General features: G+C 51.9%; 2 protein-coding genes across 5 annotated transcripts in view; one reads left to right on the plus strand and one right to left on the minus strand.

The window, feature by feature from the left end:
• Window positions 1-9392, plus strand: part of HELZ2 (helicase with zinc finger 2) — a 28714-nt gene extending 19322 nt beyond the window's left edge. For all 4 annotated transcript variants that reach the window (XM_030462913.1, XM_030462915.1, XM_030462912.1 and 1 more), the window contains 11 exons: window positions 704-789; window positions 1150-1281; window positions 1669-1869; window positions 2122-2263; window positions 2695-2811; window positions 3031-3223; window positions 3666-3800; window positions 4036-4254; window positions 5022-5178; window positions 5630-5797; window positions 6368-9392. In XM_030462913.1, coding sequence (XP_030318773.1) covers window positions 704-789; window positions 1150-1281; window positions 1669-1869; window positions 2122-2263; window positions 2695-2811; window positions 3031-3223; window positions 3666-3800; window positions 4036-4254; window positions 5022-5178; window positions 5630-5797; window positions 6368-6492 — 1675 coding nt within the window. In that variant the 3' untranslated portion in view covers window positions 6493-9392. The remainder of the gene's footprint in view (window positions 1-703; window positions 790-1149; window positions 1282-1668; window positions 1870-2121; window positions 2264-2694; window positions 2812-3030; window positions 3224-3665; window positions 3801-4035; window positions 4255-5021; window positions 5179-5629; window positions 5798-6367) is intronic.
• A 999-nt stretch (window positions 9393-10391) lies between these two features.
• Window positions 10392-11381, minus strand: FNDC11 (fibronectin type III domain containing 11). The gene has a single exon (XM_008497944.2). It carries the CDS (start codon window positions 11364-11366, stop codon window positions 10392-10394), a length of 975 nt encoding a protein of 324 aa, XP_008496166.1. The 5' UTR covers window positions 11367-11381.
• Window positions 11382-21936: the final 10555 nt, after the last annotated feature.

A 21936-nucleotide genomic window follows, 5' to 3' on the forward strand; every position in this document is an offset into this window, starting at 1 on the left:
AATCTGCCTTTGCCCAGCTGGGACTGGCTGTGCTGTGGGGCAGTCAGTGGGGGTGGCAGCAGTTCTCAGCTGTGTTCTCCAGATGGCCTCTTGCTCTTCTGGTTGACCTTGAGAATGGGGAGACAGGGGAAGGTGCTGTGCTGAAATTGCCCTGGGTGGCTGTCAGTTACATCACTGGATTGCTGCAGCCTGGGTCAGAAAGGGCTGTGCAAAGCTCTGGGTTGGAGTTTGCTTTGCAGAAGCACTCCCTCCTTTCCCAATCCTCCCCTTTTGTTGTTGCTGTGAAACAAGATCCACTCTCCTTAAAGAAGTTGGTCTGCTGTACCCAGCATGGACTGCTACTGCTCTGCTGCAGCCTTTCTAGGGCAGAGTGTAGTTCCTTTTGTACCATGAATTTTAGGGAAAAATTGGACATTAATCTAATAAAATGGAGTGGGCCACAATAAAATGGAGCTGAGACAGTTGTGCTCCTTCCTTTCAATCAATGACTTTGAAGGCTCAGCTCTTTAGAGAGTTGAGAAATAGTCACAGATGTAAAAGAGCAGAGTAAAAGAGTTGTTTTGGCTTAAGTTCTTTGTGGAAGGACTTAATGCAACACCAAAGCAGAGAGAAAGAACAAACAAGACAGTTGTACAAAGCTGAATTACAGTTTTCCCTATTTTATGCTGCATTCCATTCATTCCTGGTTTTCCCTGTCTGTCAGACGGAAGGAGAAGGCAATTTGGAAGCTCAAGTATGCCTCCAAGCTTGCTAGAAGCATCGCCCTTGGCCATGAACCTCCTCAAAGAGGTAGGTGCAAATGTTCACCTTTCTTACCTTGGGGCTGCTTGTGGCAGGTTCTGGGACCTTGCCATAGAGGTTCTGCTGCCAGACCAGGAGGTTCTCCTCCAAGGCAAGGACAGGAGCTGCTGGGCTGGCAGAGGCAAGGTCATATGGGATGTCCTGCTGGAGAGTGGCACGGGTGCTTTTATCAGGCCCAGAAACAGGCTCAGGGGCAGAACATCTTGGCACAGGACCAGGGTTACCCATAGGTGGTCTTGTAAATGGGCCATTTTTGCTTGGTACTTACTGCATCCTCCTGCTGAGTCACTTGTGTGTTGTCTTCAGTAACCTCCTCTAAGCTGGTTTGCATGCCTCTTTCCTTGACAGTGACAAGGTCAAAAATCCTGCAGCAAAAATCCTTTGAGCTCCCTGGCAGCCACAGGAAGCTTAACCAGAGTCAGAACCATGCGATTCGTGATGCTCTGAGGAAACCCTTCACACTCATCCAAGGCCCACCAGGTAAGGCTGGGGGACAGCACGTCTTGACTTTGTTAGGAAAGGCAGGTTGGAGCTGATCTCTTCCTTTCATAGGTTCAGTTAGGTTGAAAAAGACCCTTAAGGTCATCGAGTCCAACTATTAACCTAGTGCTACCAAGGCCACCACCAAACCATGTGCCTGAACCTCTTGTCTGCACATCTTTTAAATCCCTACAGGGACAGTGACTACAGCACTTCCCTGGGACCCTTGGTGAGACAGGAGAAGACAGCATAGGTTAGCATCACCCACAGCTGCTCTAGGTAGTCCCCTTGGTTCTTGGTTTTGTTTCGTGGCTGATCATCTTGAAGCTGATCTAGAACATGGGTATCATGGTTCCAGTGTCTTCAGCAACCTCCTTGTTTTTCTAGGCACAGGGAAAACTGTTGTTGGAACTCACATTGTCTACTGGTTCCATCAGCTGAACAATATGGATGCTGAGAAGGAGACACCATCTCTGGTGTCTGAAGAAGAAGAAGAAGAAGATGAAGAAGACAACAATGAAAAGTCCCAGAAGAGGAAATGCATCTTGTATTGTGGCCCATCCAACAAGTCTGTTGATGTTGTTGCTGGTAACTATCAGTTTTCAGCCCCTGAAGTGGCTCAAGGGAGGGACAACACATGGTGATGGGAGGGAGCCTGGGAGACAGGAGGGGCAGAAACCTGGAGGGCAAGGGCTGGTGAAGGTGGGGTTGATGAGCAAGGAGTGGGGAGAAGAGGCAAGTGCCCTCCCAGCGCTGGGCCTCTTGCAGCCATGAGCATCCTCATCACCTCCAGGGCCTGGAGCTGCCTTGAGCAGACCTGGACCTCTTTTCCTTCCCCAGAGATGCTGCTGAAGATGAAGAGCCTGAAGCCACTGCGGGTGTACGGGGAGGCCATCGAGGCCATGGAATTCCCCTACCCGGGCAGCAACCGCAACGTCTCCCGCAAGGCCTTGAGGGATGCAAAACCAAAAAAGGAGCTCAGGTAGGACCACCTGGCCCCATGGGCTCTGGGGGAGCTGGGGAGGGATTTCTTCTGCAGTGGTGAAGCTGAACAGAGTGCTGTTAACCTGCTTTGGAATGAATTTTTCGAAGTGAAGGTGTATGGTCTGATGTAGCACTAGGAAACCCAGGGGCTGGAAACACTCCAGAAAGACTCAGCTGGAGTGAAAACTCAGCTCTCTCAGGAAGAGCTCTAAAAGTCTCTGCCTTTGTTCCTGCTTGCGACCACCACAGACGAGGGCTTGTGTTTTGTGTCCTCGAGGGTCAGCTGAGTTTTGAAGGTGGAACAATCTGACTGTGACTTCTTCAGCTGATGGGGTTTCTCCCTGGAGACAGGCTCGGTCTGCTTCACTGCAGAAGAGATCACTTGGGTCTGTGTTGGGGAAAATATTTATATGTTGGCTCTTTATTCAGTGAAATAATCCTGCATCATCGCATCCGGCGGCCGCCCAGCAAGTTCTGGCAGAAGATCTGTAACTTCGATGATCGGGTGAGGAGGGGAGAGCAGATAACAGAAGAAGAAACAAAGAAGTGAGTAGAAAGAGACCCTGGTGAGAGCTCTGGCCATGTTCTCCCTCTGATGCACTGCCCAGAGGAGGAGTTCCCTTTCCTGGGAACACCAGCTTATCCTGGGTAGGGAGATGGAGCCATAATCATTTGGGAAAGTGCAGCCTCTGCCTGGTTCCTGCATGAGGAGCATGGAGGTGTTTCCCTTAGGTGTAACCTGGTGTCTTCTATATCAACCACCAGGCACAAAAGTATTTTGGTGGCTGCTCGTAAGTGTGAACTGGAAAACCACGATGTCATCCTCTGCACGTGCTCTGCTGCCTCTGCCTTCTCCCTGGAGCAGCTCAACGTCAAACAGATAATCATTGATGAATGTGCCATGTCCACAGAGCCTGAGACCCTCATCCCCTTGGTCTGCCACAATCATGCTGAGAAGGTAAGTCACTTCCAAAGATGCCTCTCCAGGATAGCTGCTCAGGGCTCTCAGACTTCTCCTTCCACTCCTTACCATGCTGCTCTTCCAAGTTTTGCCAGGTTTGAAGGTTGTTCTGAGTAGTATCTGTGATGAGGTATCAACGTTTCAGCCTTCAGGCAGCTGTTGCCCTTGAGGTACAGCTTTGTACCCAGGTACAAAGTGTTATTGTGACAAGAAGTACAGAGCAGATCTCAGTAGACTTTGTGTCAGATGGGAACAAGGCTTCATGTGATCTGGGTCAGGATCTTTATGCAATGCCCAACAAGGTCCTCGACTGAGGCTGCTGTACCCGTAAGATCAATAAGGAGCAACAAACATCTGTGTCCAAATAGCTTTTCATTGACCTGATTGTCTTCTCCAGTGCCACCACCCTCATAGTTGAAGTGTCCACCCTTCATTCCAGGTTGTTTTGCTTGGGGATCACAAACAGCTGCGGCCTGTGGTCAACAATGACTTCTGCAAGAGCCTTGGCATGGAGAGGTCTCTTTTTGAGCGCTACCACCACCAGGCCTGGATGCTGAACACTCAGTACCGCATGGTGAGGCCCTCAGTGGGTTGGCTCTTCTCCAACACAGAAAATGCTGCCCTCAGGGCTTGCCTCGTGCCCCTGGGCAGCAGAGCTGCCCCATGAGTGCTCCCCCTTCCCCAGAGCCACGAGCAATGTGCTTGCCCACTGCCGGCTGTAGCGTGGTGGCCTTGCAGGTGAAGCCTGCTGCAGGCTGAGAACTTCCTTGGGTTGCCTTCATCTCCCTTTCTCCCCTTTGCTCTGCCAGCACAAAAGCATCTGTGAGTTCCCATCCCAGGAGTTTTATGAGGAGCGGCTGAAAACGTGTCCCCAGCTCCATCATCCTGCCAGTGTCTTCCACCACAAAGATAATGGCTGCTGCCCCATCATCTTCGGGCACACGGAGGGGAAGGAGCAGACCCTCATGGTTTCAACTGAGGAAGGAAATGAGAACTCCAAAGCTAACCTAGAAGAAGCAGCACAGGCGGTGAGGAGGAGGGTCCTGAGGAACTGCTGGAGATGTGAGAGTGTTGTGCAGGGATCCTGGAGGCTGAGTAGTGAGATGGGACAAGGACAGAACCTTGAATCCTGGGTTCACCTTTGGGCCTATCACTACAGGAAGGACATTGAGGGGCTGGAGCATGTCCAGAGAAAGGCAATAGAGCTGGGGAAGGGGCTGGAGCACAAGGAGGAACCTGGGGGTGTTCAGCCTGAAGCACAGGAAGTTGGGAGGAGACCTTCTGGCTCTCTGCAACTGCCTGAGAGGAGGTTGGAGTGAAGGGGGGGATAGGACAAGTGGAAATGGCCTCAAGCTGCCCAGAGGAGGTTTAGGTTGGAGCTGGGGAACAATTTCTCCCTGGAAAGGGTTGTCAGGGCCTGGCCCAGGCAGCCCAGGGCAGGGCTGGAGTCCCCATCATCCCTGGAGGGATCTCTCAGAGCCCTGGAGATGTGGGGATGAGGGACATGGGGTGGCCTGGGCAGTGATGGGGGAAAGGTTGGACTGGATGGGCTCAAAGGTCTTTTCCAACTAAAAATATTCTATGACTGTGATCAGATGGGGTGCAGATCTGCCTGGTATTTTCTCAGTTTTGGAGCACACCACGATGCCCTTGGCCAGACCCAGATCAAGGGGAGCAGGCCAGCCAGCCAGGCACCATCTCTGCCCTGGGGACACGGTGGTCCCCTCCATTAGGGAGGAAGGGTGGTTCCCTCTGGCCATCAGCTCCCAGGCGATCAGACCCATGTTCTCCCCAGGTGAGGATAGCGAAGCAGCTGACACTAGATGGCACCATCCGTCCGGAGAGCATCGCTGTGCTCAGCCCCTACAGCGCCCAAGTGTCCGAGATCAACAGGGGCCTCCAGAGAGAGGGCATCCGCGGGGTCACCGTCTGCACCGTCACGAAGAGTCAAGGTGAGGCTGGCAGGAGAGGGTCGGGTCGGGTCGGGTTGTGTCTGTGCTCTCCTGCCTTCCCAAGGACTGAAGGAACTTCTCCCTCAGATGGTCTTCCAGAGAATCCTAAGCCAGGGTCATTTGAGCCCTGGAGGAAGCAGCCCTGGGCCAGATTTTGGGGTGAATTGTGATTATAATAAATCCTTTTGAAGACCTCCAGAGTGCCCAGGCAGGGTGAGACTGCTGAAGATGGGAAGGTGAAGGATGTCCCAAGGGGGCTAAAGAACTGCCATAGCATGTGCTGCTTGGAGAGCAGCAACCAGGGGTCCACTGGCCTCCAAAGCTGGAGAAGCCCAAACCATGGCTGCAGTTCTGTGGGTCTTGCTGCAGAGAAACGAGCATCTTGTGGGGCAGACAGGAGACCACATGCTTCCTTATTTAAAGAAAAATCTGGTTTAATTCCACTCTCTAGGAAGTGAGTGGAGGTACGTGATCCTGTCGACTGTACGCTCCTGTTCCCGGTCAGAGATCGATAGGAAGCCCACAAAGAGCTGGCAGAAGAAGTACCTGGGGTTTGTTACTGATCCAAACCAGGTCAATGTTGGCATCACCCGATCTCAGGAAGGACTCTGCATACTAGGTGAGTCCTCTGGGAGCATGGCCAAGCCACAGTGCTTGGATAAAGGGGTGGAGATCCATACTAGGACACCCCATGGTCTTGCTATGCTCTTCTGCCCTTTAGGTTCTCTGGTTTTGACACTGGGCAAAGTTTTTCTCACCCTCTGGTTGGGACCTTGTTGTTTCTGTCACTTGCCTTTTAGAGCTCTCTCCTAACAGAATTAGGCTGCTTATTTTGCTCCTAATCACACCAGCACAGGCTGTGATGGGTAGGGAAGTTCTCTCAGTGCTGAAAAGGGAGCTCTGGCTGAAGGCAGTGTCCCTGCAACTTTGGATAGGTCACTGTCCCTGGAAGTATTTAAAAGCCATATAGATACAGTACTCAGGCCCATGGGCTAGTGGTGGCCTTGGCAGTGCTGGGTTAACAGTTGGACTTGATGATCTTAAAGGTCTTTTCCAACCAAAATAATCTTGATGATTCCAAGTTATCCCACCCCCCCTTCGGCTAGAAATGTTAGACCAAAATTTCTCTGGTATCATCCAAGCTTCTTCTGGCCACTAACCCCCTGCCCCCTCATCCCTGTGCTGCCAGGGAACAGGTACCTGCTGGAGTGCAACCCCTTGTGGAGGAGACTGCTCCACCACTACCGACAGCACAACTGCTACACCACGGCCCCGGGGGTGTTGGTCAGGAAGACTCCAGCCCTGCGCCGATGAGGATGGGTTTGTACCTCCAGGAGCTTGACCCTCTCTACCTGGACTGCATTACGTGTGCCTTGGGAAGGACACAATCTTTCCATTATCTCCTGACCCATGGAGCCAAGCACGGGGTGGGGGGAAGCCAGGATCTCCCCCTCCCCCAGCTGCAGCTCGTGCTTTGGGTTCATGGGGTTGTTTTTTTTTTTTTATCAGCACAACCTTGGGCAGGAACTTTCAGCTCTAGGAAACCAAAAAACATTGGAAATGGATGGATGGGTGTGTGACTTTCTTGAGGATGATACTGTTTTTTTAATGGCAAGATGCTCAGTGGAACCCCCATCCCATCAGTGGGGACCAGAACCCTCGTTCTGTTCATCGAGGGTGGAGCAGCTGCAGTGACTGCACACAGGGGCAGCTGCTGGCTGCCATAGAGGACCAAAGCTCCTGAGTACTGCCACTTGTTTTAAATCCAAGGCCAGGGAATTTTTAAGGCTTCTCGTTTCTCAAAGCAGGAAAACAAATTGTTTTGTTTGGTCATTTGTGTTTTGGTTTTTGTTTTTTTTTTAAAGTGAAGGAAGAAAGCAAAGAGAGAACCACTTACCACTCTTTATCTAGCCAAAACACTGTTCTCTGAGCATGTAAATATGACAGCTAAGGCCAAGCAGTATTTGTAAATAGATTTACTTGTTCTTTGTACAAAATAGCTTGTCCTCACTAGTATAAAGTCAGTGAGAAGTGAGGACCCCTCTGATCAGGAAATGTTGGAATTTGTAAGCATATTTTAAACTGTTTTAGGTTTTATTTGAAATTTCCTATAAGAGCCCCCCTTTCCTACCCCATATTTTTTTAAAGCTGATTCTAATTTATTAACTTTTAACTTTGTGAATTTGTTTCACAGCCTCATGGCCTGAGTTTTTAAGAGCAGTGACGGGGATTTGATAAATGTACCACAGCATACAGGTGTATCATTTGGTTGGGTTTGTTTGTTTTCATTTTTAAGTAGCCACACTGCTGTGAACTGGAAGCTGTGATTCTCTGGAAGGCTGCTTCTACCCACTGCAGGTGTATAGGGTGAAGTGGTGCTCTGCTGGATCATGGAGCTGCTTTTGGCAGCCTGATATTTTTGTGGGAGGGAGGGAGGGGTGTCTTTTATCTCATTTCCATTCCCAATGTACCAAGTGCCTGCCTCAGCTCTCCCCAGGAGCACACACTTGGCTGTCTCTGGATGTTCACATGGGATGGAGCCAAGATGCAATCGGGGTGGTTTTGCACCACGTGTAGATACTGTGCTGGGACACAAACCCTCCCTGAGGGTCCCCATGGCCTCACAGCACTGCAGCAGGAATGAGTTTTGTCCCATGTGGGCAATGGAAAATGCAGCATGGCTTTCCTGGTGTGGAGGAATGTGCAATAAGAAAGTGTTGTGTCTGGAAAAGTCCTTATTTAATGCTGCTTCTCTTCTCATGACTCCATTAGACTTGATTCAGAGACCTAGGGAGAATTTTGTCATACTCTTCCTTTTTTTTTTTTTTTTAAACTACCTTCCTGTAATTCTGCATTGGGTGGGTTTGATCTCTATGATAGAGGCCACCCAGACTTGCTCTTGTCTTACTGAAGTGTAATAATAAGCACATGGCTGGAAATTCCTTAAGGGACAGAAGCCTGTAGCAAGCACAAAGATGCTTGATAGCAGCTGGTGAGATGGTTCAGTGTTCCTTTTTGAAGTCATCCTGGCTGGGATCTTAAAAGATTCTGTGCCAGCCTGGTTTTGCAAATAATATTGCAATTCCAAACTGAGCTTGTATAGGAATTGTTGTGTAGGCTGCTGAAATGCAGTCGTGTATCCTCAAGGTGGTGTGGAGAACTTCAAGAGATGCTGGAATGTTTGGGATAAATACTTCAGCATGGTGCCAGCACCATTCTAACAAAGTCATCTTGGTCCCTTTAGAACCAGGTCTCAGCTGCATCATCTCATGCAAGTGAAGAGTCTCTCCCCTCTTTTATTTTTTTATCTGCTGGTTTTTTCATTACACGTAACACAAACACCCAGTGGCTGAGTCCAATGTTCTTGTGTGGGGTTTGGCCATGTCTGTATCTAGACCAAGAGACCCCACAAAGCATCCTTTTGCTCTCAGTGGGGAAAAAATGTTTACTGCTACTCCTCGGAGGGTAAAGCCTGGACTGAAATGCTTTGCTTTGTCACCTCTGTGTTGCAAGACAACGTACATTTTATTGTGTTTTCCCTCTGAAGAGGTATTTTTTAACTGGTGTTTAGAAGCTGCAGCCCTTCACCAGCCAAGCAGCAGAAAGAGCCAGGCTGGACTCTGGTTTGGGCTGTGAGCAGGTACCTGTGAGAGGTGGTCATGAAGCTGCCAACGTCAGGGACAGCAGAAAGTGCAATTAGTCAAAATTCTGTAGACTGTTAATGACAGCTGAATATCAGGTACTTGTCCTGATGCTCAAGGAGAGAAACCACAGGGATTAATAGAGAAAAAAGTTCCAAGTCACCTGGTTTCATCTGGATTTCCTTTTGAAAGAATATCATTGTGTTCAAGCACCTCTTCTTAAAATACTCTGATTCCAGGAGGAAAGCTCTGGCACAGGGGGCCTGGCCCATCCCAGGCTCTGCCTCTCCTGTAGCTCCCAGACAAAACTGTGTTGGTGCAGGACACAAGTGCTGGTTCATCCAACAGGATAACCTCATTTCCTCAGCTGAGCCTGAAGCCAGGGTGAACAGTGGGACCCTGCCAGGCATTGCCCTGCATCCTGCTTGAGTGGCAGGGAAGTGACAGACAGCCAGGGCTGGAAACTTCTCCTCTGGCACAGGAGAAGCCCACTGGACTGGGCAGATCTATGTAGGACAATCAATTTACTGCAATAAATTGTTGGTCTTCTTTTTTTAACAAAAAAAAAAAAAAGAAAAAAAGAAAAAAGAAATTAAATGTTATGTTTCATGAACTGTAAATGAAGGAACCTTAAATGTGGCAGATTTTTAGCTTTTGTATGTCTGTGACTTGCAGCAAACCTCAAATGATGTTTTGGATACAAATATTTTTACCTGCTTCTACCATTTCTATGAATGAACCTCAACATTCCTTTTTTGATATTTAAGCCATAATTGTAAAAATGATTTAAATTTAAGTAATAAATTTTATTACTGAAAGGTTGGTTTCTGTGGTGATTTGACCAGAACCTGCATGGGGACAGTTCTGTTTGGACTCAACCAAAGGGTAAAAAAGCAAATGAGCATTAACTGGAGTCTGGAGTAGAGAAGATTGCTCTCTGCACTGTGGTTGTGTGGATGTATTACCTTTCCCTGCTTGTTGCAGGGGTTTGGAGGGGGTAGCTGGGGTTTTTTGCTGTTGGTTTGTTTGTGTATTTGTTTGGTTTCTAATCAGTGATCTTTTCATGCACTGTAGAGGGGTGAGCATGAAATCCTGCTGAGGGACCTGTAAAGCACATGGTGTAGAGGGTAAGAAGTACCCAGGATGAAGATAAGGTGAGTGATCTGAAGAGCTTAGGATTCATTTCCAGTGTTTGGAAGGAAGGACACGGGGACACAAGTAACCTGGGGTAAGAAAACCAAAACATCATTGCAAGAAGCTGGCACTGGGCAGCTCTGGGTGGCTGGAAGGCAGCGGATGATGGAGACACCTCTGTCTCCCATGCTCTGCATCCAGAGTGTCCTGCAAGACTGCCTGCTTCTACCTGCTCCCACCTGGGAGCTCTGGCAGGGGGAATTGAGCAGTGTTGAGTCCCAAAGGCTGCCTAAGGACGGTGTTGTGCACGAGAGTTGAAAGGGATTTAGTGCTAACCTGGAAAGATTTGAGGACGGCGCTTGTAGGGTTGTGGTTAAAAACAGAACGAGCTCAGTTTTGTGCACGTGTGTAAGGCTTAATTTTTCTCATCCATCTTTTTCACAGGACAAAATGAGAGGGATGTTCGTTTGTGCCACCTCGTCCCACTGGTGCACAAGCACTGCTGTCCACAGTGTCACTGGTGTTAGGTTTTGTCTTCAGGATAATGCTGTCATGCCATTTTTCCAAGACAAACGTCTCCGTGACTGATCTTCTGATTGTGAACTCGTAGGTTCTGCCAGGCTGCAGGTTCTGGACTATGCATGAGTTGGAGGTGACCACCTGACTCCTACCATACCCACTTTCTGACTGACTCTCAGTCACCAACTGGAAGCAGAGCTCATATTTTTCGTGCTGTGACTCTGGGGTTGGGGTTGACCACTTGAGCTTGGCACAGTCCGTGCAAGCAAATGATTCTTTTCGATCAAAAATCAGTGGCATCTTTGTACAGAGAGAAAGTCTGATGTTGGGGAGACTCAGGCCTCCGAGATCTGCGTGTGACACCAAACGGTGCTTGACATAGAGCTTCTCTGGCAGTTCCAAGGAAATGAGAGTTTCCATGTAATGGGAGAGCTTCAGCAGCTTCTGCTCAATCAGGTGCCACTGGGAGAGGAAAGTTCTCACGTTGTTGGTCTCTAAGTAACAGCTCAGTTCCTCCCGACCTCTTACCACCTGCTCTAACAGCTCAGTTAAAAGTGTCAGCAGGATTTCAGTCTGTTTTTTCCCCACCTTCTTCAGGTTCTGGAAGTGGAAGGGATCTATCAGTTGGAGGATGTCAGTGTGATGTATCACATCGTGCTCATCTACCAAGTTCACGTGTGTGGGCTCGATCTCCAAGTAAAAGTAGCACTTCTTCATCAGCTCAACTTTGTTCTGCTGTTGCTGGAGCTGCTGGGGGCTCAGGGTAGAGTGCAGGAGTTGCAGAACAATGTTTTTCCTTCCCAGGTACTCCTCCCAGATGGCGTTGTCTTCTTGTCCTTCACTCTGCTCTGTATCCTCTGAACTGGTTTCTGATTCGTTCAAAATCCCAGCCATGATTCCAAAGCTCAGCTGCTGTGTAAGGAAGCAGCAATAATCATAAGAACCAAAAGAAAAGCAGCTTTGAGAGTGTATGGTCATGGCTGTGACTCTTCTAATCAAAGCTGAGCTTATCAGTTTGTAGGTGGGACAGAGCTGTTAGACGAGGTGTGTTCCAGAGGAATTTCCCTTTATATTTGTATGCTTTCTAATGTTTCTCATAGTCTACTTCTATATATCCCAACCAACCAGTCCCCCCTAGGCTGCCTCCCTGAGAGGTTCTACCTCTGCTTAGCAGATTCACTGTCAGGACCCATTCTCTGATATCCTCAGCCAGAATTTCTCCCTATCTTACTACATTCAGTCTAATTAGGTGCCTTTGTACTCATGTAAGTGATTTCTTTCCATTCTTCTGCATCTCTGGAGATGTCTGTTTCTTTCCCTTTCTAATCTGCCAGGCTGTAGAGGTTTGAGACCCATCTTCTAAGCCAGTTCCTACAGCTCCATAATCACCTTGGTGATTCAGATTAACCCTCTGCCCCCAGAGGAGCTGGAATGCAGCAGGCAGAACCAGGCTGAGTGCTACCTCACAGCAGCTTTCAAGAGCTTTGTTTTTCCTTGCACGTCCACCTCCCACAATGGACTGACAGTCAGAACCTCACGGTGGTTCTGGTGATGTATTGCTTTCCTGTTCTCTGGTTTACATCATCACCATGGTATCTACTTGCTTTCTTGGGGAAGAATGCTCTCAGTCTATAAACAGTGTACAGGAAGGGAAAGAACCACACACGAAGTACCTGTGAGCATGTACCAGTTCACTGTTAAGAAGGTCTTTAGGCAGTGCTGCTTTGACACCAGATCTGCTTTGCTGCCTGGATCTTGGCTGCTTTGTTCAGTTGCAAAGCTGTGCCCTGCTTGGGGGTGCCTGCTGAGCACTAAAGGTGTTTTCCTGTTGTGCTTCAGCTGAAGTCCCTGTGGCTTGTGATCACAAACAGAAACAAGCAAAATACACAACTTAACTCAGGCATCAGCAGCAGAAATCAGCTGAACAAACCCCCCGTGTCCCTGCTGGCAGTGGTGCTGTCACCAGAGCCCAGGCTGATGTTGAGAACCTGGCTTTTGATTTGAGAAAAAATAAATACAGAATTCTCCAAGTAAGATTTTGTGACCGCAGGCAGACTGCAATGATGTGTTCTAAAACCAGCCAACTTTCCTCCTTCTGTGCCATTTTCTGGTTATAATCACAGAATCAGCCAGGTTGGGAAGGACCTCTGAGCTCATCAAGTCCAACCCTTGATCCACCACTGCCATGAGAAATTCTTGTACAGTTCCTGTACAGTTACAGTTCCTGCAGCACCTAACGGGGATATTTTAATTTTTACTTGTCTTGTAGAAGCTGGATGGTGAGACCCAGTTGGCAAAGTAATTTCTCTTAGCTCTATTTTCCCTAAATACATAACAGAAGTAATAACATTTCCTTGTAGGAGTTTCAAGTGCTTGCAAACCTTTTGGAGGTCTGGCCCCAGCCTGCACTACAATTTCCACATCATCCACTCATTCCCAGTGAGGTTTTTTTCCAAGAGAGCTGTCAGCTCAGAGAAACAAGCTCTGCTGCTTTGTCTTTTTTTTTTTCTTTCCACAAATTAAAAAACCACCCAAACCAACCCAAACCAACCTGGCACCCCTGTAGGGACTAGGACAGGGACAGCACCCACCCCTGGTTACTTCACCCCAATTCCTGAGGGGTTTGGCTCCCCACAGCCACCTGTTTGCCGCAGACAGAGCTGTACAGGTGCTTGTTTTCCTTCTCTCTTTTTATATCCTTTTTGGTTTTAATTATTATTTCCCCCTCTCCAGAAGCTCCTCTTTGCACCGTTCTCTTTGCAGCCTGGGATGCTGCAGTTGCCCAGCCCGGGGTGGCTGCCTGGCCCTGGGCTCCCCCAGATCAGGGCTTGGGGATGGGGGTGGAAAGGGGCACCCAAGGGTGCCAGGGGCACCCACAGCCACCCCAACCCCTTCCCCGCGGCCCCGGGGCAGCCGCTCCCTCGGGATTCCCCGGGATGGGGAACACCCCCGGGACCCTCCGGGAAGGGTCTGGCTCGGGAAGGCTCCAACTTTCCTTACCCAGCCCCGTCCCGCTCTGTCCAACCCCGGGGAACTCCGACCAGCGGTCCCGGAGCCTCTGCCCGTGGCCCGGTCCTGCCCGCAGCCCCGGTCCTGCCCGCGGTCCGGTCCAGCCGGGCCTGGCGGTTGCCATGGCGACCATTGTGCTGCGTGCTGTGGAACGGAGCTCGGGGATCGCGAACGCCCCCGCCCAGACCCGCAACGGGGGGAAACCGGGTTCCTGGGTTCCTTTTGGGGTCTGGGGGGGGGGGGGGGGGGGTCTGGAGGTCCCAAGGGGACAGCTGGGGAGTTGGGATGGGGGGGCAATCGGATTCCTGGGTCCCCTTTGGGGTATGGGAAGGTCCAGAGGGGTCTGCAGACTCTGAGGGGGCAGATGGGGGTCTCGGAGAGGGGGGCAACCAGATTCCTAGGTCCCCTTTGGGGTCTGGGGGACAAGGTTGTCATGTGCAGATGCTGTGCTCCTTCTCCCTGCACCCCACTTTCAGCACCCACCTTCCCCTCCAAACCCCAGCTGGTCACCCCACTGCTTTTTGCCCCTGTGGGGACAGACCCCGCTGGCTGGGGCACGGTGGGCACTCCCCTTGGTTGCCCCTTCCCCGCCATAAATCTCATTAATTTGCCCCTTTCTGGGGGATGCCTTGGGGTGACACCAGAGCATGGAGGAGGAGAGCAGATGCTGCCCCCCAGCACAGAGGGGATGGGGACTCTGTGCTCCCCGAGGAAAAGAACCATGCTCAGAGGATCCCAACTCCTCCATGAAATGCCTCGAAGTTCCTTAGGGTCAGAAGGGATTTTCCTGCTCTGCTTTTGCTGCAGACAGCTGGATCCCTGTGGAGGAGAACCCAGCTGGGCTGGCTGAGAGCAGCAAGCTCAGTGCCCCTGGGTGTCCATCAGCAAACTGTCCTGCAGCTGAAGCTGCCTTCAAACCTCCCCGTGATTAAATCTTTGGGTCAGGACTCAGCCTTTGTGCTGTCCTGGACACTCAGCTGGTGCCTCTCTGCTGAGCTTTTTTAATTGAATGACGGGCAAGATCCACAGCACCAGCCCTGAGCTGCTGCTCGGAGATGAAGGGAGGAGGTGATCTGTCATTTTAAGAAATCAATGCATCTTCTCAGGGCAGCTGGAGCTTACCGTTTCATTTCACAGCTGCCAAGAGATTATACAATTGTCAGGTGTGATTCTCTAAGAGACAGGGAAGATAAATGTGAGTGGGCAAAGGCTGAGAGCCTTGCCTGGGAGGGTGAGCAGGGAGCAGTGTTTGGTGGTAACAACAGCCCAGGCTCTGCAGGAAAGCAGCGTTGGCTTGGCTGGCCTGGGAACTGGGCTTGTCCTTTTCCCTTGGTGTTTGGAGGGCTTAAGGACACAGAAAGGTTCCTGTGGAGCTCCAGCTCCCTGCTCCTCCTGTTCTGGCCATTCCCTGTGCCAGTGCCCAAGGAAGGAGCTGGAAGCAAGGCTTGCACCTCTTGCCCATTCCCCTTGGCACTCTCCCATCCCAGGAGTTCTGAATGATGCTGTGATGGTGTCTTTGTAATGAACATCTCCCTGCTGCCTTCCAGCTGCCAGGGTCTGGGCTTTTCAGGATGTTCCTGTATCCCAGAATGGACCTGGAAAAGGTGGAGATGGAAGGGAAAACATTGCACAGCTGAGCTTCTGCCACAGCAGAGGTGAAGTCCTGGGCTTAGCAAGACTTGCTGCTCCTTTTGGCAGGGTTGGGGTGGCATCTGGGCATTTTCTGTGAGCACAGCACGGGGCACGTTTGGCTTTATTGCTGGAGCTGCTCAGAAGCTTTTGCACTGAGCCTGGCTGTGCTTCCCATTGTCCTAAAACCCAACTTCCATCCCAAATTTAACACGGGAAAATGGAATCTCTTTGGCTGTCCTGCCCTGAAGAGCTGCCCAAGCTGCTGTCTTGACTTCAGGGCTCTGAGCATAAACCTGCTTATAGTCTGCAGCAGAAGTTTTACTGCTCTCAGTAGCTTTGTATCGGAGATCAATTCAACTTCAGGAATTTATAGCACTCTCTGGATCTCTTTAAATTAATATAAATGGATTTGAAGCATTCAGACACCATGTACCCCTTTTTCCCCCCTCTCTCATCAGCTGAGCTGTCAGTGCAGCAGAGCTGAGAGCTGTTCTCTGCCACGTTTGTCATTCTGCCCTGTCCTCCTGCCCACAGCATCAAAATAAAGAACTTGTTAGTCCCCTCTTTGAGATCAAGATATAAGCAGACAATTGATTTTCCTCCCTCTTCTCATTAGTGAGCTCTGACACTTAATAAAACATGTATTTCCACTCTCAGGGAAAGAAAAAACATCAAGATAGTGCCTGTCAGAGGGAGCTGGGAGTGGGGATTCATCTTTATGGAAAATCAATACCTGGAAGAGAGGAATTGGCAGGACCCAAATTAAAAGTCGCTGGCAATTTCTATCTTCATATTTCATGTCTGCTGCATTTCTGAAGCAGTCATTTCCCTGCAAAGAAAACAGGGACAGGGGAGGAGATGGACTTTGTGCCTGGCTCTTCCTCAGCTGCTTCCAGATGGGACCTGCTGGGTGAAGGTGGGTGCCAGGTTTGGAGCATCCCTTTGGGCTCAGGGTGCTCCCTGTCCTGGGGACAGAGGTTGCTCAGCCCAGACCCTTCAGCTGCAGATGTTTCACCAAGGCCATCGCTGGCAGAGCTCTCAGAGAAGTCTCCAAACATTGGCAGCTTCTCCGGGCTTCCTGAGGGTGTCCCTGCATCCCCAGATGGTTCCTGTATCTCCTTGTGTTTTCCTGCCCTCCCGGGAGGCTTTGGGAGCAGGGCTGCCCACCAGCTGGTGTGAACAATGTTTGCTCCCACTGGTGCTTCCTGCACCTGATATAAATGATATAAATCATCAGCACTCGTTAGGGACCTCTCTTTGCTCATCAGGCTGTGATTCAGCAGGCTCATTTCGAGATGGAAGAGGGATGTAAGTTTTCTAAGAAACTTGGGGGAGAAACTGCTCTCCTGGGATGCCAGAGCCCCAGCTGGACCAGGTCAGGAAGGAGTTAATTGTCTCCCCGAGGCAGCAATTATCTCCAGCTCATTACACCCACTAATGACAACCTGGGTGGACCTGCTGGGGTCTGGGGGAGCTGTTTGCCTGCAGCCGGCCAAGAACTTTGTGGGTTTGGAGCAAGAATGTTCCCGGGTCTGTGGCCAGCCCCAAGATCTGCCCCTTGCAGGGCTGAGTGTGTGGGATTTTCTTTCAGGAATCCAGAGATGCTGTCCCCTCCCAAGTTAAAACAGAGATGGATCTGTGCAGAGGGAGCAGGGATGGAGCCTGGAGAACATTCTGCTGGGTCTGGCTCTGCTCCCCCTGGGGCCTCATCCAGCCCTGGGGCCTCATCCAGCCCTGGGGCACTGCCTGGTGCTGATCCCTGCGGGCTGCAAAGTGTCTGGAGCAGGGAGGTTGCTCAGGGAATGTTGAAAGCTCCAGTTCTGGCTGCAGGACAGCAAGGGTGAAGTCATGGCTGTGTCAGCTCATCCATCTCTGAGCTCCCAGGATGATCCCAGGGGAAGCAGAGGCTTTGGCAGCTCTAAGTGGGCTTGGAGGCGGATGCAGTGCTGGAGAACAAGATTCCCTTGCAAAAAAACTGTGAAAAAAAAATTAAGTTCTTGGCTGAAAAGCTTGTTTAAAGATCTTGTCTCTGGCAGAGGAAATTAGGTCTTAATTCCCTCCCTTGCTGCTCACCTCCCAGCTCCTCTTCACAAGTTCTGGATCCCCAGAGGAGCCCAGGCCATTAACTCTGGCAGGAAAGGAGCTGGAGATGAGAAGTGTCTTTGTTCCTGGGGCTGACACCGACCTGGGGTGGCTCTGGGTGAAGCTGCTGCCTCTGCCATGTGCTGTCCCCTCAGTGGGGAGGCAGCTGGAGTGTCCCCAGGGTGAGCACCCTGCACCCTGCACAGCTCCACGGGGTGTGTTTGAGACAGATGGCAGGAAAAAAAAGTGTGTTCTCCTTTCTGACTTGGCCCTCTTTCTTCTCTGAAGCTTTGGTTGGAGCTGGGAGGAGGTTTGGGTGATGTTTTTCTTCCAGGCAGTGCTGACATCCCTGAGGTTTCTACAGGAGGGAAGAGGGGGTGGCCTTGGCTGTCCCACATATATTTGGGGTTCATCCTGTCCAAGCTGTGCCGAGGACCCCCATGAGAGTCCTGCAGCCAAACAGAGGGACAGAGGGTGAGGAGGGGTCCCCCTCCTGCCTTGCTCAGGGCTCCTCATCAGGACCTGGGCTGAGTCACCTCCGGGCTCTGTGGGCTCAGCTCAGCCCCAGCAGCTCAGCCCCTGCTTGGCTGGAGCCTGACACGGGGTGAAGCAGAGCAATTCATCAGCCTGGAGAGGAGGCAGATGGATGTCCTGTCCCAATAAACCACCTCTTGGTCTCCTCTGAGCAGCTGGAGCCTCTTTGTGGTCCAGTGGGGGCTGCTGAAGTGGCTGTTGCCTGGGGAGCTCAAGAGGTCTTAAAAGAAATATGGACTTGGGTTTTTGCACGGAATGACTTTGTGCTCTGGCTGTGAAGTGCTGTGCCAGAGCCTCTTGAAAATGTTCCTGCCATGTGTGGGAGCAAGGAGAGGGAGCAGAGCCAGGGAGAGCAGCTCTGCACAGCTCTGACCTTCAGTCCCTGGGGGGTTGGTGCTGGTCCTTGGGGACATGTCTGGCCTTGTGGCCATGGGTCTCATTGCCCATCCCATCCCATCCCATCCCATCCCATCCTATCCACCCTGCTGCCTGCTCCCTGCCTGTGGATTTTTCCACGTGCAGCTCTCCCCCCAGCACGTGTCCCCTCTGGGTCCCCAAGGAGCAGCAGGGCAGGGGGTGGCTGGTGCTGGGACTTGTGTCACCTCTCAAGTAATCACAGCATCTTGGAGGAGCTCAGCAGCCCTCTTTGCATATGAAATCACAGGTCTCCAGAGAGCAGATCCAGCATGAAGCATTTCTCCCGGTGACTGACAGACCCAACTCTCAGTTAATGATGTTAAAAGCTTTTCAGCTGTGCCATGTGGTCACCTGTCCTCGGGGGCTGCTCCCCTGCAGTGTGGTGACACATGTGAGGTCACCTGGACCCCAGGCTCCTGCTGGAGTTCAGCTCCATCCCATCTGCTCAGGGGAGCAGAGGAAGCACCTTCCCTGCCTGCTCACAGACAGGAGCACCATGGCAGGGACCTGGAGGCTGGCAGAAGGGTCCTTGTCACTGGTGGAGCTTAAAACAGCCCAAGGCCTGCACCTGCCAACAAACCTTTCCTCTGCTGCATCCTCCAGCAGGATGCCAGCAATCCAGACCTGGTGGTGAGCACCCCCTGCTCCCAGCAGATGTACTTGTCACCAGGATGGGGACAGCCTCAGGGTTTGCCCCACACCCATTGCCAGCACGACCCCAGCCCCTTCCTGCAGGCCGGATGCTCTGGGCTGGACTGGGGGGGATGTTTGAGCACCCAGGGTTGTCCTGGTGGTGGGTGCCATGCAGCCCATGCCCCCCAGCAGGGAGCAGGGGGAGCCCCCAGTGTGTGCCTGCAGCTCCAGCCCCTCAGCATCGCTCTGGCTGGGACCAACCAGCCCTGCCAGGGCCCTGCTGGGCTGGGAACAGCCACTTTCGGTCCCTGTCAGCAGCAATCAGGGAGCACAATGCTGATGGCCACGGGGGGGGAGCCTGTGGCCACTCTGCCCTCGGTGCTGGGGCTGCTGGAGGGGAGCACAGAGCCACCCAGCATGTCCCAGCACTGCCCCGGTCACACCGAGCTGTCACAGCAGGGCTGGGGAGGGACAGAGCATGGCCCCAGGTGCTGGGACATCCCCCTGTCCCTCCCCCAGCTCGGGGTGGCCCCAAAGTGCTCAGCACCCAGGAAATCACTGCCTGCCCAGAGGAAAAACTGGGGCAGAGAACCTGTGCAAAGGGAGGAAATACTTGTGGCTACTCGAGTGGCAGTTCTGCTGGGTTTGTGGCCACCTCTGGAGCTGGTGGCCAAAAGGCTTCTTCTCCTGAGCTGTGGGAGTGCTGAGGAAGGGTGAGGACAGGAGGTGTGTGGGCAGAGCCCCAGGGCCTCTGGGTGTCTGAGGCAGGAATGGGGTTAATCCTAATCCACGGTGAGAATCCTAGAATGGGCTGGGTTGGAAGGGACCTCAGAGATCATCAAGTCCAACCCTTGATCCACTCCCCCCGTGGTTCCCAGCCCATGGCACTCAGTGCCACATCCAGGCTCTTTGGAAAGATCTCCAGACACGGAGAATCCACTCCTTCCCTGGGCAGCCCATTCCAATGCCTGATCACCCTCTCCAGAAAGAAATTCTTTCTCATCTCCAACCTAAACCTCCCCTGGCACAACTTGAGACCCTGCCCTCTTGTCTTGCTGAGAGTTGCCTGGGAAAAGAGCCCAACCCCCCCCTGGCTCCAACCTCCTTTCAGGGAGTTGGAGAGAGTGATGAGGTCTCCCCTGAGCCTCCTCTTCTCCAGCCTCAACACCCCCAGCTCCCTCAGCCCTTCCTCACAGGAATTCTGCTGGATCCCTTCACAGCCTCCTTGCTCTTCTCTGGACCTGCTCCAGCACCTCAAGCTCCTTCCTGAGCTGAGGGGCCCAGAACTGGACACAGGACTCAAGCTGTGGCCTCACCAGGGCTGAGCACAGGGGCAAAGGATAAATGGCTGTGGGTGCTGCCTGCCAGGGAGCTGGGTTCTGGTTGCCACTGGCCACCGTGCCTTGGTTCAGTGCCCTGAGCCCCAGGGTCAGCCCAGCTAGCCCAACTCAGGGCTCAGCCAGCCCTGCCTCCTGGGATGGAGCCACCACTGCTTGGGGGCTCCCTTCCAACCCTGCTGCTGGCAGCCTGGATCAGGACAAACTCACAAAACGTGGGTTTCAAGTTGTGTGTGGCTTTCCAACCCCATCACATAGCTTTATTCACACAAACGTCTCTTAATTTACAAAGCCTCTGCCACTCATACACATCAGGGTATCCACAGTGTTCAAAGAACTTAAATAGAACGTCTCATACCAACCCAAGTAAACCAAGTACAAAAAATATTTATATAAAGTTGTTCACACGTAGGTCCTAGATTACCAGCTTCTGTGCAAAAAAAGAGAAAAAAAAAGAAAAAAAAAAAGAAAAAAAAAAAAAAAAAAAAAAAGAAAAAAAAAAAAAAAAGAAGAGAAAAAGAAAGAAAAAAAAAAGGAAGCTACAGGTTCCTTTACTAATATAATTAAATTTAGTTTGGAGTCTGGGTTTAAGCCTTCTGCTCTTGCTAGCTCAGTGTGGGGGCTGCAGGGAGCAGAGGAGCCTGGAGCAGAACTGGGCCAGGGTGTCCCTGCCCAGGGCCTTGCCCAGTGCTGCTGAGGCTCCAGCATCTCCCCAGTGTTCCAGGGAGGTGGCTCCACAAATCTCCTGGGATCTGCTGGCTGAGTGAGCTGAAGGTTTGGGATGGGGACACCAAGCACCCCCTGTGAGCTCTTCCCACAGCCTGGATGTCACCCTGGGATTTGTCACACTGGAGGAGAGCAGCTCCCCGTGCCCTGACAGCCTGCTCTGAAGGGTTAAATGTCTTTAGAGATGAAGGGGCCCACACTGGGACGTGCCCAGGTGCCAGCTGAGTGGCAGAGCCACCCCCAGCACTGCTGTGCCCACCCCTGGGGAGCTGGGGGCTGCGGAGTGAGGCTGGGGGACAGCAGGGACACATTTCCCTGTTCTCCTGACCTGCAGAAAGCACAGGGAAACACATCCCCAGCTTGTGCCCTGAAGCTGTGGCCCCAGGATGCTCGGGAGGCCCTGGGATGCTCAGGAGGCTTAAACCCAGACTCGGTGCTGCAGACAGGGCAGACGCACGACACGGGATTGCCAGGAGGATGGGAACACTCACTGGGAGTCTTATTGCTCCAGAAAGGCTCTGGGAGCCTCTGATATGTGAAGGAGCTGGGTCCTGAGGAGTAAAGGAAGACCACAGGGGTAACTCTTGATCCGTCACCAGCACTGCTGAACCTCAAGCTCAGCAGCACAGGGAGGAGGGGAAGCCAATCTCACCCCTCTGGAGCCACTTCTGCTCTCTCCTCCCCACGAACCAAGAGCTGGTTGGGAGATCCCCACCTGGTGGTGTTGGTCTTGCTACAGCCTGGTGCAGATAACACGTTTCCCAATCCTCCTGAGGCTTGGCTTGTTTCCCCCCACCCACCCCACATCCCTCTTGTAAACAGCATAATCAGAAGTAAACAGTTTCATACAATCACTCCCCCGGCACGGGCACTGGGTGGGGTCCTGGGAGCCTGGAGGGCAGCAGGGGTTTGGGGTTTGTCAGAGGGTCTTTGGCTGCCCCCACACTGACCAGGTTCCCCACCCAGCACTTGGGTGCTCAGCTTCACTGTGGGCAGAGGAGATGGAGACAGCCTGGCCCCGAGCAGGGAGCTGCAGGCTTGGTGCTGCTTGCTCAGCTTATCCTGATGCCAAAGAAACATCTAGAGCAGAGGGA

The sequence above is a fragment of the Calypte anna genome, chromosome 20, assembly GCF_003957555.1.
Source record: "Calypte anna isolate BGI_N300 chromosome 20, bCalAnn1_v1.p, whole genome shotgun sequence".
Lineage (NCBI taxonomy): Eukaryota > Metazoa > Chordata > Aves > Apodiformes > Trochilidae > Calypte > Calypte anna.